Source organism: Candoia aspera, chromosome 1 (genome assembly GCF_035149785.1).
Source record: "Candoia aspera isolate rCanAsp1 chromosome 1, rCanAsp1.hap2, whole genome shotgun sequence".
NCBI lineage: Eukaryota > Metazoa > Chordata > Lepidosauria > Squamata > Boidae > Candoia > Candoia aspera.
Window position 1 is genome coordinate 307,671,870 of NC_086153.1, and position 12,699 is coordinate 307,684,568.

At 41.0% G+C, this 12,699-nt stretch overlaps 1 protein-coding gene across 1 annotated transcript in view; it reads right to left on the bottom strand.

Moving 5' to 3' along the window:
* The window catches only part of CLMN (calmin), a 90,058-nt gene that overhangs the window by 30,407 nt on the left and 46,952 nt on the right, over positions 1-12,699 (bottom strand). The window contains exon 4 of the mRNA XM_063290284.1: positions 8,512-8,595. Within this exon, the coding sequence (XP_063146354.1) occupies positions 8,512-8,595 (84 nt within the window). The remainder of the gene's footprint in view (positions 1-8,511; positions 8,596-12,699) is intronic.

The following is a 12,699-nucleotide window of genomic DNA, read 5'->3' on the forward strand; positions in this document are numbered from 1 at the left end:
TACCACTGGTGTAATATGTTCCTACAGATGAACACATGGGCTGCTGCATTTTGAACTAATTGCAGCTTCTGAGTGATCTTCAAAGGCAGCTTCATGTAGAGCATGTTGCAGTAGCCCAAGCAAGTTTTGGTGAGGGCATGAATCACTGTAGCAAGACCCACTCCAGGTAGGGTTGCAACAGGTGCATCAGCTGAAGCCGGAAAAAGCCCCCTCTGGCCACAGCTTCCACCTGCTTTTCTAGCAGGAGCCCTGAGTCCAGAAGAGCCTGCAAGTCACAAACCTGATCCTTCAGGTAAAATGCTGCTCTGGGACAAACAAACAACCCCAATGGACAAACAGTAATTCTGTGTTAGTACAATTCAGTTTAAGCCTATTCTCTCCCATCCAGACTGTCAGCCCACTAGGTAGACGAGATCATAAAATCAACTCCACAGGATATCTACAACTACTTTTACTAAGACTGGCTATAATAACAGAATCCTGCAAGTCTGATTTTGCTGTACCTCCTCCTCCTCCTCATATTTCAGTGAAAAAGGGAGGTGGTTGTCTGAGCTGCTTCCAAACTTTATCTGGACATTCTGGGCTTAAGGAATGCTTTAGCCATTGTTACCTCGAAATGGAGCCTGCATATCTCCATCAGGGTAATTTTCCTTACTCCCTACACAGACCCACACAGCCTCCAGACACTGGAACAGGCCTTCAGTGGCATTTCCAGTCTGGCTTGGGGTAGCATATTGATAATACCAAACCCCAAACCTTTGGATGACCTTTCCTAGCAGCTTCATGTACTGTAAGTGTTAAATAAGAGCGGGAAGAGAACCAATCCTTGCACCAACCTACAAAAGAGAGGTCTCCAGCCAATCTCTCCTCCCCCACTCCACCCCAGTGGAACCATCCATCAAGAAAGGAGCATAACCACAGCAATATAGTGTCCCCATTCAGGCCCGCAACTAGGGTCTGTGTCACCTGGGGCAAACATGGATTCCGTGCCCATTTTGGCACCGCCCCAGTGCTCATTTTGGTGCCCCCCCAGCATGGCGCCTGGGGCACATGCCCTGCTTCCCCCCCCCCCGAGTTGCAGCCTTGTCCCCATTCCCCAGTCACTGCAGACTGGCCAGAAGGATACCATGGCTGATGGTACCAAAGACTGCTGAGAGATCCAAAAGGACCAGGATGGATGCACTTTCTCCATCCAGGTCCCAACAGAGGTAATCCATGACAGCATTATGTGATGGTGTGGGCTTGCTCCATGAAATGTTTTTTCATACTATTTTTATTTGCCTTTACTCTGTCAAAAGACTATTGTTTTTGCAGCTAAGATGAGCTGTTCCCCAAAAGTGACTATACTGCACCAAAGAACAAAATATACCCTCTAAATATTTTCCCAACATTCTCCTATCTAAAATCTACTACTAATTCGCTTATGAAATGCTATTACATGATCACAGATCATGCAGTTTACTACCAACAAGTATCAAAATGAACATAGTTTAGATTCAGCATCCTTATTAACAAATATATTGTAAGCCAAAAGCAATACTACAACAAATGCATATCTGCCACCAGAACATGACACTACTTTTTTTTTTTCTTCGTTCCTCTATAACTCACTCATAATTAAGACTATCCGAGGAAGAGGTGTCAAAATTTAATCAAGTAGAATTTGGGAGGGGAATTAACAAAAGCCTGCTTGCAGACTTCCGAAGGAAGAAATGGCAGACTGAAGACACTCTGAAAAGTGGAGCTGACAACCATGGCAGAATAAAGAGCTAGCGAGTAGACCGGCTCTTTGATAATTCCCCTCTGGACAAAGAGAGGACTTGAGATCACCCACAAGTGCTCCAGATATCTACTCCTTGTGAGGAGAACACAAGATAGAGGTCTCCAGTGGGCTTAAAGCTCTGGGAGATGAGGGAATAACCATCTTGCTCAAACCACGGTCAGTGCCTTTGAAAGGACACTAAGTTGGAAGAGTTCCTTTTCTAATCACTTTCAGAAATTGCTTGTTAACTGTTTTTCAGCTATTAGGAAACTTTGGATTGACAAGTTTTACTGGATGAGTTTCCTTCAAGCCTTAGCAAAAGAAGTTTTAACTACACATTTAAGAACTTAATTTTTGAGGGGGAATAAACAGCAAAATGGTGATTAAAACTTTGATTTTAGAAAGTTACAAACAGACTAAGATAACCAAATAAATTTGAAATAATATTTTGGAATTAATTATAAAGAATCCTTCCCATGGGAAAATGCTTTTGTTTTGATTTTTTTAAAAAAAACAAAGATTTTAAAAATTGGACACTAGAGGGAACTAAAGATTACAATTAAAGAAAAAGAACACATAAATTCAACTTACAATTACAGAATGAAGCAAAATATTCTAACATTGGATGTATTGAAGGATATTATTGAACAATGGACTCAGAAGTTAATTTTAATAGTGTCAATGGAGACATCTGCCTTTATGGAGAGATTGGGTCTAAAAGATTGATGGAAGAGGAACATGTTCTACCTGACAAGACTGAGACTGAGTTGAAAGTGGATTTGCAAATGAAAGGGTATAAAAATGACATGGAAAAAGATGCTACACTCGACATACAAAAGAAACCAGCTGATGTCTTAATAATTAAAAGGGATATACAAACAATAAACTAAGGGAGTGACCTGGATTACTTTTCTATATTGGATTTACAAAAGAGGCTTGTTAAAGTTTTGAAGAATCTTGTGAGAAGGGACAAAGAAAAAATGAAAATCAAGTTCTATGAAATTATTTGAATGGATTAAAGATTAAGATTGCTAGAAATAAAAGGAAGGAATATAAAATTGCTTTCTTTGATCAAGGTTAAAACAGATATGTTGTTATATCTGGTAACCCTTAATGGTCTTTTGCTGACACTAGGACTGAAATGACGATGCCTTATGAATTTGTTTATAGATAAGAGATGGAAATAGGAAGAAGAGATCATTTGTTGTATTTAAGAGAAGGTGATAACTTACTAAAATAGTTTATATTGTTGTGATGAAAGTGGGAAGTTACTTCATATATTTCTTTTCTTTTTCTTTATTATTTTTCTTTCTTTTCTTTCTCTTTTTTCCTTTCTCTTTTCTGCACTTTCTACTCTTTCTTTTTACTCTTCTATCTTTTTTTTTAGTTTGCATTAGTTTTTATTGTTGTAATCTTTAATAAAAATATTATTAAAAAATAGCCCACTTGTGCGTTTTTTGGCCAATTTACATTACTACTGGTTAGAGGCATGCCAAATTCATGTGTTTCATTAAATTTCTCATGCTTCAATGTTCTAAATTTTTTTCTGAATATACTGTACGTGTATATATAGGTCAATTTCAATCTTAGTTCATGAAAGCAGCACACCACAAGGGGTTTAAAACATAACTCCCTACTCCTTTTGACACAAATTGTGTTATTAAAATATAGAAATATACAAAGCAACATTCATTACTTCAAGCACGAACATGGTAAGCATCTTCTGATGGGGGATCTGGACAGAAGCCTGCTCCATCCTGGTCAAACTGAATGGATGCCAAAGCACACACTGTTGTCTTGCTCCTCCCTCCCAACTCATCATTGCCAACTGCAGCCAACAATGTGGGAAAAAAGTAGAGGACAACATGCTATCAAGATACATCAACTAGTGGATTCAAGGGAAGGATTAAAATATGTCTTTGTTGTGCATTACCACAATTACTACTTTGATCTTCCGTTAGTTACCTGATTTTTTAATGCTAAGGCAACTAAGTATTTATGTTCTGTGTCTCCATAATCTGACCATTTTATGGTTAAATAAGGTTACAAAGTCCATTGGTCTATTCAAGTTATATTTATCAGGTTACCTTTGATAAATGCTTTCCGGCAAACCGCATGAATAGAACAGGAATCATTATTAATTTGAGCAGCCATATGAGCTTGTGGGTGTTTGGAAATGTGAACCTAACGTACTTCTAACGCAGACGGGGGCTTCAAAACCCTCCCAGCTATCTTGGAGGCATCCGCTTTCTCCATTCATTTTTACTTCATGGCTTTTAAAACAGTCACTGCTTTTTAGGATGTAATCAATTTACTCAAGGTTAGGATTTCAACATTGGGATTCAGGGTTCCCATACTGAAGCTTATTTCACAGGATAAACAACAGCATGTATTACTCATTCAAATAATACTCACTGCAGGCAAAACCGGAAACAAGGGAATTTCTGCTGCTCCCAGTGACAGGGTTAAATTCCAGTATGATGCCTCCAGGATTTCTTAAATAATAATAAGAGTACTGAAACTCTCCCACGATCCTTTCAGATTCTGCACAACTACACACCATGGCAGTCCCTCTGCACCTCTTTCTCTTGAGGTTTAATATTTGAACTAGCAACTTTCCTTACTGCCAAGGGAATTTGAAAATGTTTTCCTATTCGCCTTTCCCTTAAGGAGTTCAATTAAACTGTCTCCTGAGGCTTACAAGAAGAATGTACAATCTTAAGAAGACTTCATTATTCTTCTGTCCTTCCTAATTCAGCCTAGACCACATTAGCTCCAACCAACATGATGACTGTGGGAACTGCAAGCCAACGTATTTGGAGTACACCAGGCTGCTGAAGGCTGCCCTGGAGTGAGGTGTTAAATGTTTAAGTAGGTGATTTTTTTGTTTAAAATAAACCCAGAGGAGGGGGCTTATGCTCAGATACTCACAAGGAGTGATGCCATGTGAAGCAATATCTGAAACACTCCTTGCTGGGCACTGGCTGGCTTCATCCATTGTGCTGAGCTATGGGTTGCATAACCATTGTTAGTAAAGTAGCACAATTAGATGTGGGCTAGTGGGCAAATTGATAACTTCAAGAGCATGGCATGAGCATTGTCACAGAATGGCTGCCACCATGGGTATCATCACCAGAGGGCAAACTGATTTAGGTTGCTCCCCATCACCCTCTCTATCACTTCAGCTTCTTCCCCTCCCCTACCAGGCAGATGACTAAATTTCCAAAAGAAAGTACTGGATTGTAGTTTCCTATTATTTTCCCTTTTCCCTTGGTCTCTGAGGGCCCAACATATTCTAAAAATAAAAGTGATGTCTGATGCTGATGATTTGCTTCATAGCATACAAGCTTTTCATTTAATTTTTTTAAAAAAATGAATCTTAAAAAAATGAAATATGAAGCAGGGGACTTCTTAGGCACCAAAGGAGATGTTGGCAGCCACACTGGTATCCATGGGCATCAAACTTAGAAATCAAGGACTAATTTATGAACCACCATGGCTAGTCACACAAAATGCAAAATCCAATGATCCGCATTTGGTTTCCAGAAATAGAAGAATGCAATCAATGACAAAACATTTCGCTCTGTCACTAAGATAGTTGGACTTACTGACTGACACAAGCAAAGCTGTTACTCCAGGAAAAAACCTGCAGACAACTGATACCTTAAGAAGTCGAGCAGACTCTGATGTTTCCCTTAGCTCTACTGCATATGATATTGATTATAGCACTTTAAAAACTTGCTATTTCTGAAGCCTTAGCATTTTTCATAGCTGAAGGATTGTGGAACTGATGTGGAATTCATTCACAGAAATCTGAGTCAAACTGAGGTTAGGTAGGGGTCCACAATGAAGAATATCTATTAGAATTTGCAAGTTGCATAGTCCTTAGTTTTTGATTGGCTTTCACTGCAGCCAGAAGTGGATCGCTATTATGCCCAAGCTGGAAGTACAAAAACTATGATGGAATTAAAAGTTGCCTAAACTATACAGAGCTAAGCTGTATCCATGAAGTCATGAGGAGGTGAGGCTAACTTGAAGGAGATTTTTTTTTAAAAAATTAGGGAATGGAGCATTATGCTGGGAGAAGTTTCCTGCGCACAGCTACACAACTCTTGGAGATTCAAGAGCTCCCCTTAGATTAGGACATACTCAGATTACACTGTCATAACTTACTCTTCAAAATCCCCCCAATATCAGTCACTTACAAGTATTACAGGCACCCTCAGGAAGGGCTGGACACACAGATCAAATCACTCCATCTGTCCTTTAAAAAGTTCAATATGCCTAAGAGCAGCTTCACCTTATATGTTGAAGATGAAGCACCTTACTATGACATACTAAACCCCTTAGCAACCGGATAAGTATGTGTAAGTGATGTAACAGCACATGCAGAATTCAATGATATAAGAAAAATAGTTCAGGAAGACAATAACCCCCAGGGTCCGCACAGCTGTAGTTTTATTTTGTAAGTCTACCTTTTAGTGCAACCCCTACTTCAGACTTTTTCCATTGGAGATGAAGTTTATTTGTCCAAGGCTAGCAATGGCCTCCTTCCAGATCCAGAATATAAGGAATTTAGGTTCTTTAGTAACATTGGTCAGGGACAGCCAGTTCAGATGATCAGTGTAATAGTAACGATCTAAGTCTACTGTGGGTCAAAGTCACACCTTGAAGGATGTATTTATTTAAAAAATTATACGACTGCCCATCTTGTGGGATACAACTCTGGGTGGCTAACAACAACAATAAAATCACAAACAATTAAAAAAAAAAACAGAAAAACCAGGCAACTAATCCATCATCTGCATCCATTCATCTGTGCAATCTCTGGGTTCCAACCTTACCATCCCAACACCTGGGGTAAAAGCCAGCTCTTTACAGCTTACCAGAAGATTAGGAGGGTGGGGGCCTGCTGGATCTCAAGGGGATGGGTGTTGCACAGGGCAGGGGCTCCTAAGGAAAAGGCATGCTTCCTAGGTCCCATTAGATGGCAACATTTAAGGGAAGGGACTTGGAATGTGCCCACTCTATCTGATCTGGTGGAATGGACAAACACCCTCAGGGAGAGGTAGACCCACAAATAACCTGGCCCTGTGCCATATAGGGGCTTAGGTGATAACCAGTACCTTGAATTGCTCATGGAAAGAAACTGGGAGCCAGTGCAGCTCACATAGCAATGGTGTAACCTGGCAAACTGAGGGGTGTCCAATTCTGCACAAGCTACTGTGTTCTGGACCAGTTGTAACTTCCAGGTGGTTTTAAAGGGCATAGAGCTTACTTTTACATGAAAGGTAGGAACTTGGCATTTGTGTATACAAAAAGGTTGTTATCAGCTCTGCAAATAGCTGAATGAATAAAGCAATAGTTAAGAAGGAGAAAGAACAGCAGTAGTAGCAACTTTGAGAGGAGAGAGAGCTAAATGATACATAATGTAATATGTTTGTTTTTGATACAGCATGATGTACAAACGCTTCCCAGGAAAGAAACCATGATTTACAAACTACAGTTGATCAATTCACCCACTATCTGTGTCACAAACCAGCCAACCAGCCACATTTTGCTTTAGTATTATGTGTAACCCAGGTCAATGAGCTTTATTTTAATAACACTGTTGTTTGAGGCTACTATATTACTATATCTGGGCTGCAAGTATCCAAGTGATCACGAGATGGCTGCAAATAACTTCTCTTTGCTGCTATCTGGTGGACACAGAGGTTTTTGCAGGTCAGATATAGTAAACCTGTTAGTAGAAAGGGAGATTCACATTTAAAGCATCAGTTCTAATTTCTTGCAGACCCCTGGGAGATGACCATCTTTAAAAAGTAAATCTTCATTTCTATGGGAGCGTGCGGGGAAATTTTCTAGGAAGAAAAGCAGGCTTGTACCAGAATACTAATCTACTGTTTTTCCCACTCCCTGCTGCTTTCTGTGAAAATCTATAGGGAAAAGCAGCAAGTATTCTGTTCTGTATTGCTTTTTAATCAATGGCTGACCTGTCTAACACTTGGAAGCTGTTCAGCAAAGTGGTGAGTATCCAAACTATGATTCTGCTGAGTCAAAATAGGTAGATGTGAACTTTTTAAATAATACATACTTGCACAAAACTTAAGAAAGAGTGTTGTTTTTTATATTCTGAAGGTAAGTATTTGTTTTATGAAGACTACTGTTGTTTTATATTGCATGTACACAGTGTACACATTATTTCCTATAGAGCAGTTTTTCTCAAAGTGGTGACTCCCCAGTTCCCAAGCTACAATTTCTAGAATTCAGTCTTGGAAATCAAGAGGTCATAATGTTCTGAAAGTCTTCTCCAACTTAATATTCTCCAATAATTTTTGACTTCAACTTCCATATTACTCAAGCAACAAAGGCCACACATTGGCTGAGGATTATGGGGATGGAAATCCAATACATATGGAAGAAAGCTGTTCCAGATTTTCAGCTATTGGATCACTTTAAAACTCTATTTTTAATAGAAAAATATAAAAACATTATCCTTAACATAACTGAAAAGGCTTTTAAAAATCAAGCAATTCAAATCAAAGCAATTTCAATTGTTCAGAGCCTGTGATTAAAAGCATTTCTTGCTTTCTTCTAATCATTTAATCCAGCTGAAGCCTTTACAACATTTTAGAAATAATCTAAAGTAGATTTTAATGTCTATTGTATGCAGACCTGGCATTAAGAAATAATTTTTCAGCATGTATGTTCCTTATTTAGCATAATTCAGCACCTCACAAATTACTTACATTGCTATCCTCCAAAAACTTAAGGGCTTTTGCAATATTGTTCAGTCGAAAAATACGATGGGTTGAGGGCTTGTACTCGTGCAGCTAAAAGAAAACCAGAGTGGATTGAAAAGGAATATCTTCATACAGATATATCTATTTATTTTTATTTATTTATTTCTCACATTTCTGCATTGCCCATCTTGCAAGCGACTCTGGGTGGTTTACAATTCAACTAAAATAACAAGAGATTAAAATCATAAAAACAAGTGCATCATAAAAATATAAATATAAAATATAGAAAATATTTAAAATTTATGTAAAATATAAATTCCTTGGGACAACATCACTGTGCCAACTACCCCCATGATTGACTATCCTGCCCCCCACCCCAAGCAAGGTGGCAAAGCCAGATTTTCACTCCTTTTTGGAAGGCTGGGAGAGTGGGGACTTGTCTCACCTCTGGTGGTAACATGTTCCACAGGATGGGGGCCATGGCAGAGAACGCCCCCTTCCTGGACCCTGCCAATCAACAGTCTCTCATGGACAGGGTCCATAACATGCCTTCTCTGCCTGACCAGGTGAGATGGGTCGATGCAATGGGTGTAAGGCAGTCCCTCAGGTAACCTGGACCCATGTCATGTAGGGCTTTAAAGGTGATAACCAGCACCTTGAATTGGATCCAGAAGCAAACTGGCACCCAATGCAGCTCCTGCAGCAAAGGTGTTATATGCGCCTTGAGGCTCCTAAAACTGCTCGTGCGGCTGCCTTTTTGCACCAGCTATAGCTTCCAGATGCTCTTCAAGGGTAGCCCCATGTAGGGTGCATTGCAATAGTTTATATGGGAGATGACTAGGGCGGGAGTGACTGACTGGAGGGTCTCCTGATCCAGGAAGGGGTGTAACTGGCGCACAATATGAAGTTGGGCAAAGGCTCCCCTGGCCATGGCTGCAACCTGCTCTTCAAGCAGGAGTCGTGAGTCCAAGAGAACCCCCAGGTTCCGCACTGGATCTGTCTGGGGCAGTGCAACCCCATCCAGAACCAAAGATGTTAAGTTCCTGGATGCCGAGGAGCCCCCAACCCACAGCCACTCTGTCTTACCAGGGTTCAGCTGAAGCCTATTGTTCCCCATCCAGACCCCTACAGCCTCCAGGCGCCCAGAGAGGGTGGCCACGGCTTCACTTAAGTCACCCAGGATGGAGATGTAAAATTGGATATGATCAGCATATTAATGATACCTCATCCTATGGCGACAGATGATCTCACCCAGAGGTTTCATGTAGATGTTAAAAAGGAGTAGAGAGAGTACCAAACCCTGTGGCACCCCACAAAGGAGGGGCCATGGGCCAGATCTCTCACTCCCTATCAACACCGATTGGGACCAGCCTGGAAAAAAGGAGGTCAGCCAGCACAAAATCACACCACTCACCCCCAACTCCCTGAGTCAACCCAAAAGGATACCATGGTTGATGGTATCGAAAGCCCCTGAGAGGTCAAGAAAAGCAAGGATGGATGCACTGCCACCATCCTGCTCCCACCAGAGATCATCCAAAAGTGTGACCAATGCCATTTCCATCCCATATCTGGACCTGAAGCCCGACTGAAAAGGGTCCAGATAATCCGTTTCATCCAGGGTCCTCTGGAGCTGCAACACCACCACTTTTTCAACCACCTTCCCTAAAAAGGAAAGGGGAGGTGGGACACTGGATGAAAATTGTCCAGTACGGTGGGATGCAGCAATAGTTTCTTGAGGAGGGGGTGCACCAGCGCCTCTTTAAAGGTTATAGGAAGCACTCCCTGTTTCAATGTTCCTGGAAAACATCGTAACGGGTTCCCATGCCATGGGGCTGACACAAGTTGCTGTACGGGAGTGGGCTGCTCCTGTTCCTTGTACCAGGCTGCAGTGCGAGGAGTGAAGAATGAGGAATGCATGTTTGGGTTATCTCGCCCTGTCAAGGACGTTTCCTGCAGACAGGCAGGAACCGTTAGGGGCACCTGGGGCATGGAATTGTACTGACTTTGGGGGGAGGGACTGGGAGCCATTTGGGGTTTTAATGGGAGACATCCTGCGCTTTCACTATTCTCAGCTTTGCTTGTGATCCTGCATACTATTCATTATTAAATCAGATATCCATGAAAGCCCTGTGTGAGTCTGATGGTGATTTTGAATAGGCAATCAGTACACCCTCAAAGATGAGTTCACCATCGCCTGGACCCACCCACATGTCACCACCCGAGCTGCCTTCACCAGCCAGGGGGGGCATTGATCTAACTGGCAAGTGGTGGCCCTTACAGTCCGGAGTACCCTGTCTACTTCCTCGGGCCCAACAGGAAGAAACTGTTCCCAGATAACTGGGTAAGTACATTCCCCAGGCATCCCCATAGGCCATGCCCCATGCTTAGCATCCAACTTGGTACAAATCTGAGCAATTTTATCCTCCAGATGCCTGGAAAACTCTTCTGCACAGCCCTGTAGGTGGGTTACTGGACCCACCTTCCCCAATAGGGATCGGGTGATCTTAAACAGGGTTGCTGGCCCTGTTTATATTCACATCAGTCCCTGCCTTTTTAAATTTTAGAAATCTCTAAATCATTTGACCTGTGGGCAGAGCCATATCAGCCCCCCCTTTTTTTTAATTTGGCAAAGGGTTTGGGGTTCTGAATGCCTTACAGAGTTTTTAAACACCATTTTATTTTATTATGGGTATATTACTCCACCCTTGATTGTCAAAATGACTAATTCTTCCTTTAAAAAATGCTGGAAATGTAATGAACAGGTTGGATTCTTTTTTTCACATTTAGTAACAATGCTGTAAAGCCCCAGAATACTGGTAAATTATTCATAGTAGAATGGAACAGATTTTGAAGGTTGTCATTCTGTATCTCAGCCTGAGATATTTGTATTAAATATCACCAAACGACATTTTCCTTCAACATTTACTGAACTAGCACTGTGTATGATAATGACTGCAAGGATTTTATATACTTATATTGGAAAAGGTCTGTAATTCCTTCCTTGGAAGAATGGCTAATGATTCTGTGGGAGTTGCTTTGATGCCAAGAATAACTTCCTAAATAGAAAAGAAATCTACTGCAGAATTTAATTCTAATTGAAAACCATTCTTGGATAACAGTGTTATATACAGTTTGTGTAACACCCAAGATTTGGGTTTACTTTTCCACAGAATCCTATTTCTATTTGATCTATAGTTTTCAATATTGATTTATTGTTTACTGTTTATAGTTCTGTTAGTGATTTGTACTGCGTTAACGAAGTATGTTCAGTTTGAAGTTCAGTCAGGATAAGTATCTGTATCTTATCTTTTGTTTTCTTACATGTTTTTATATCTTTCTCTTTTACTTATAGTTTTTTTTCATATATCTATATCTATATCCATTGGGGATGCGGTGGCGCTGCAGGTTAAATCGCTGAGCTTGCCGATTGCATGGTCGGCGGTTCGAATCTGCGTGACGGGGTGAGCTCCCGTTGCTAGTCCCAGCTCCTGCCATCCTAGCAGTTCGAAAACATGCAAATGTGAGTAGATTAATAGGTACCGCTTCGGTGGGCAGGTAACGGCATTCCGTTTAGTCATGCCGGCCACATGACCTCGGAAGTGTCTACGGACAAACGGCAGCTCTTCGGCTTTGAAATGGAGATGAGCACCGCCCCCTAGAGTCGGACACGACTGGACTTAATGTCAAGGGAAACCTTTACCTTTACCTATATCTATATCCATATGGAAAATCCTAAGTTTGGTGTGTGTGCGTGTGTGTGTGTGTGTATACACACACACACCAAATTTAGGATTTTGGCTCAGCCTACTTTTGGATTATGGCCTCAGCACAGTGCACAAAGCCTAATGTGGCTCTTAAGGCAGGAGATATTGCACACCACTGCTTCAGAGCAACATGTGCACACACACAATCATACAAAGACCACAAAAAGGAATATTGAGTTCAAAACATATGTGTAATTTACAGAGGAGTTTACTTAAATGCAGAATATATAAACAAACAATTCATACAAGGTCTGGTCCTAATTCCGTAACAGGTATATGCATTTTATACAGTCAGTGGGCATAAAATAATCAAACACTTTTACTTATCAAAGAGGCAAAGTATGCATGCAGCCTCCCCTCCCCCCCAGCTCTCCAATAGGCTGAACATTTAGGCTATTGGCATTTGCAAAAAGCCAACCCCTCATGTGGA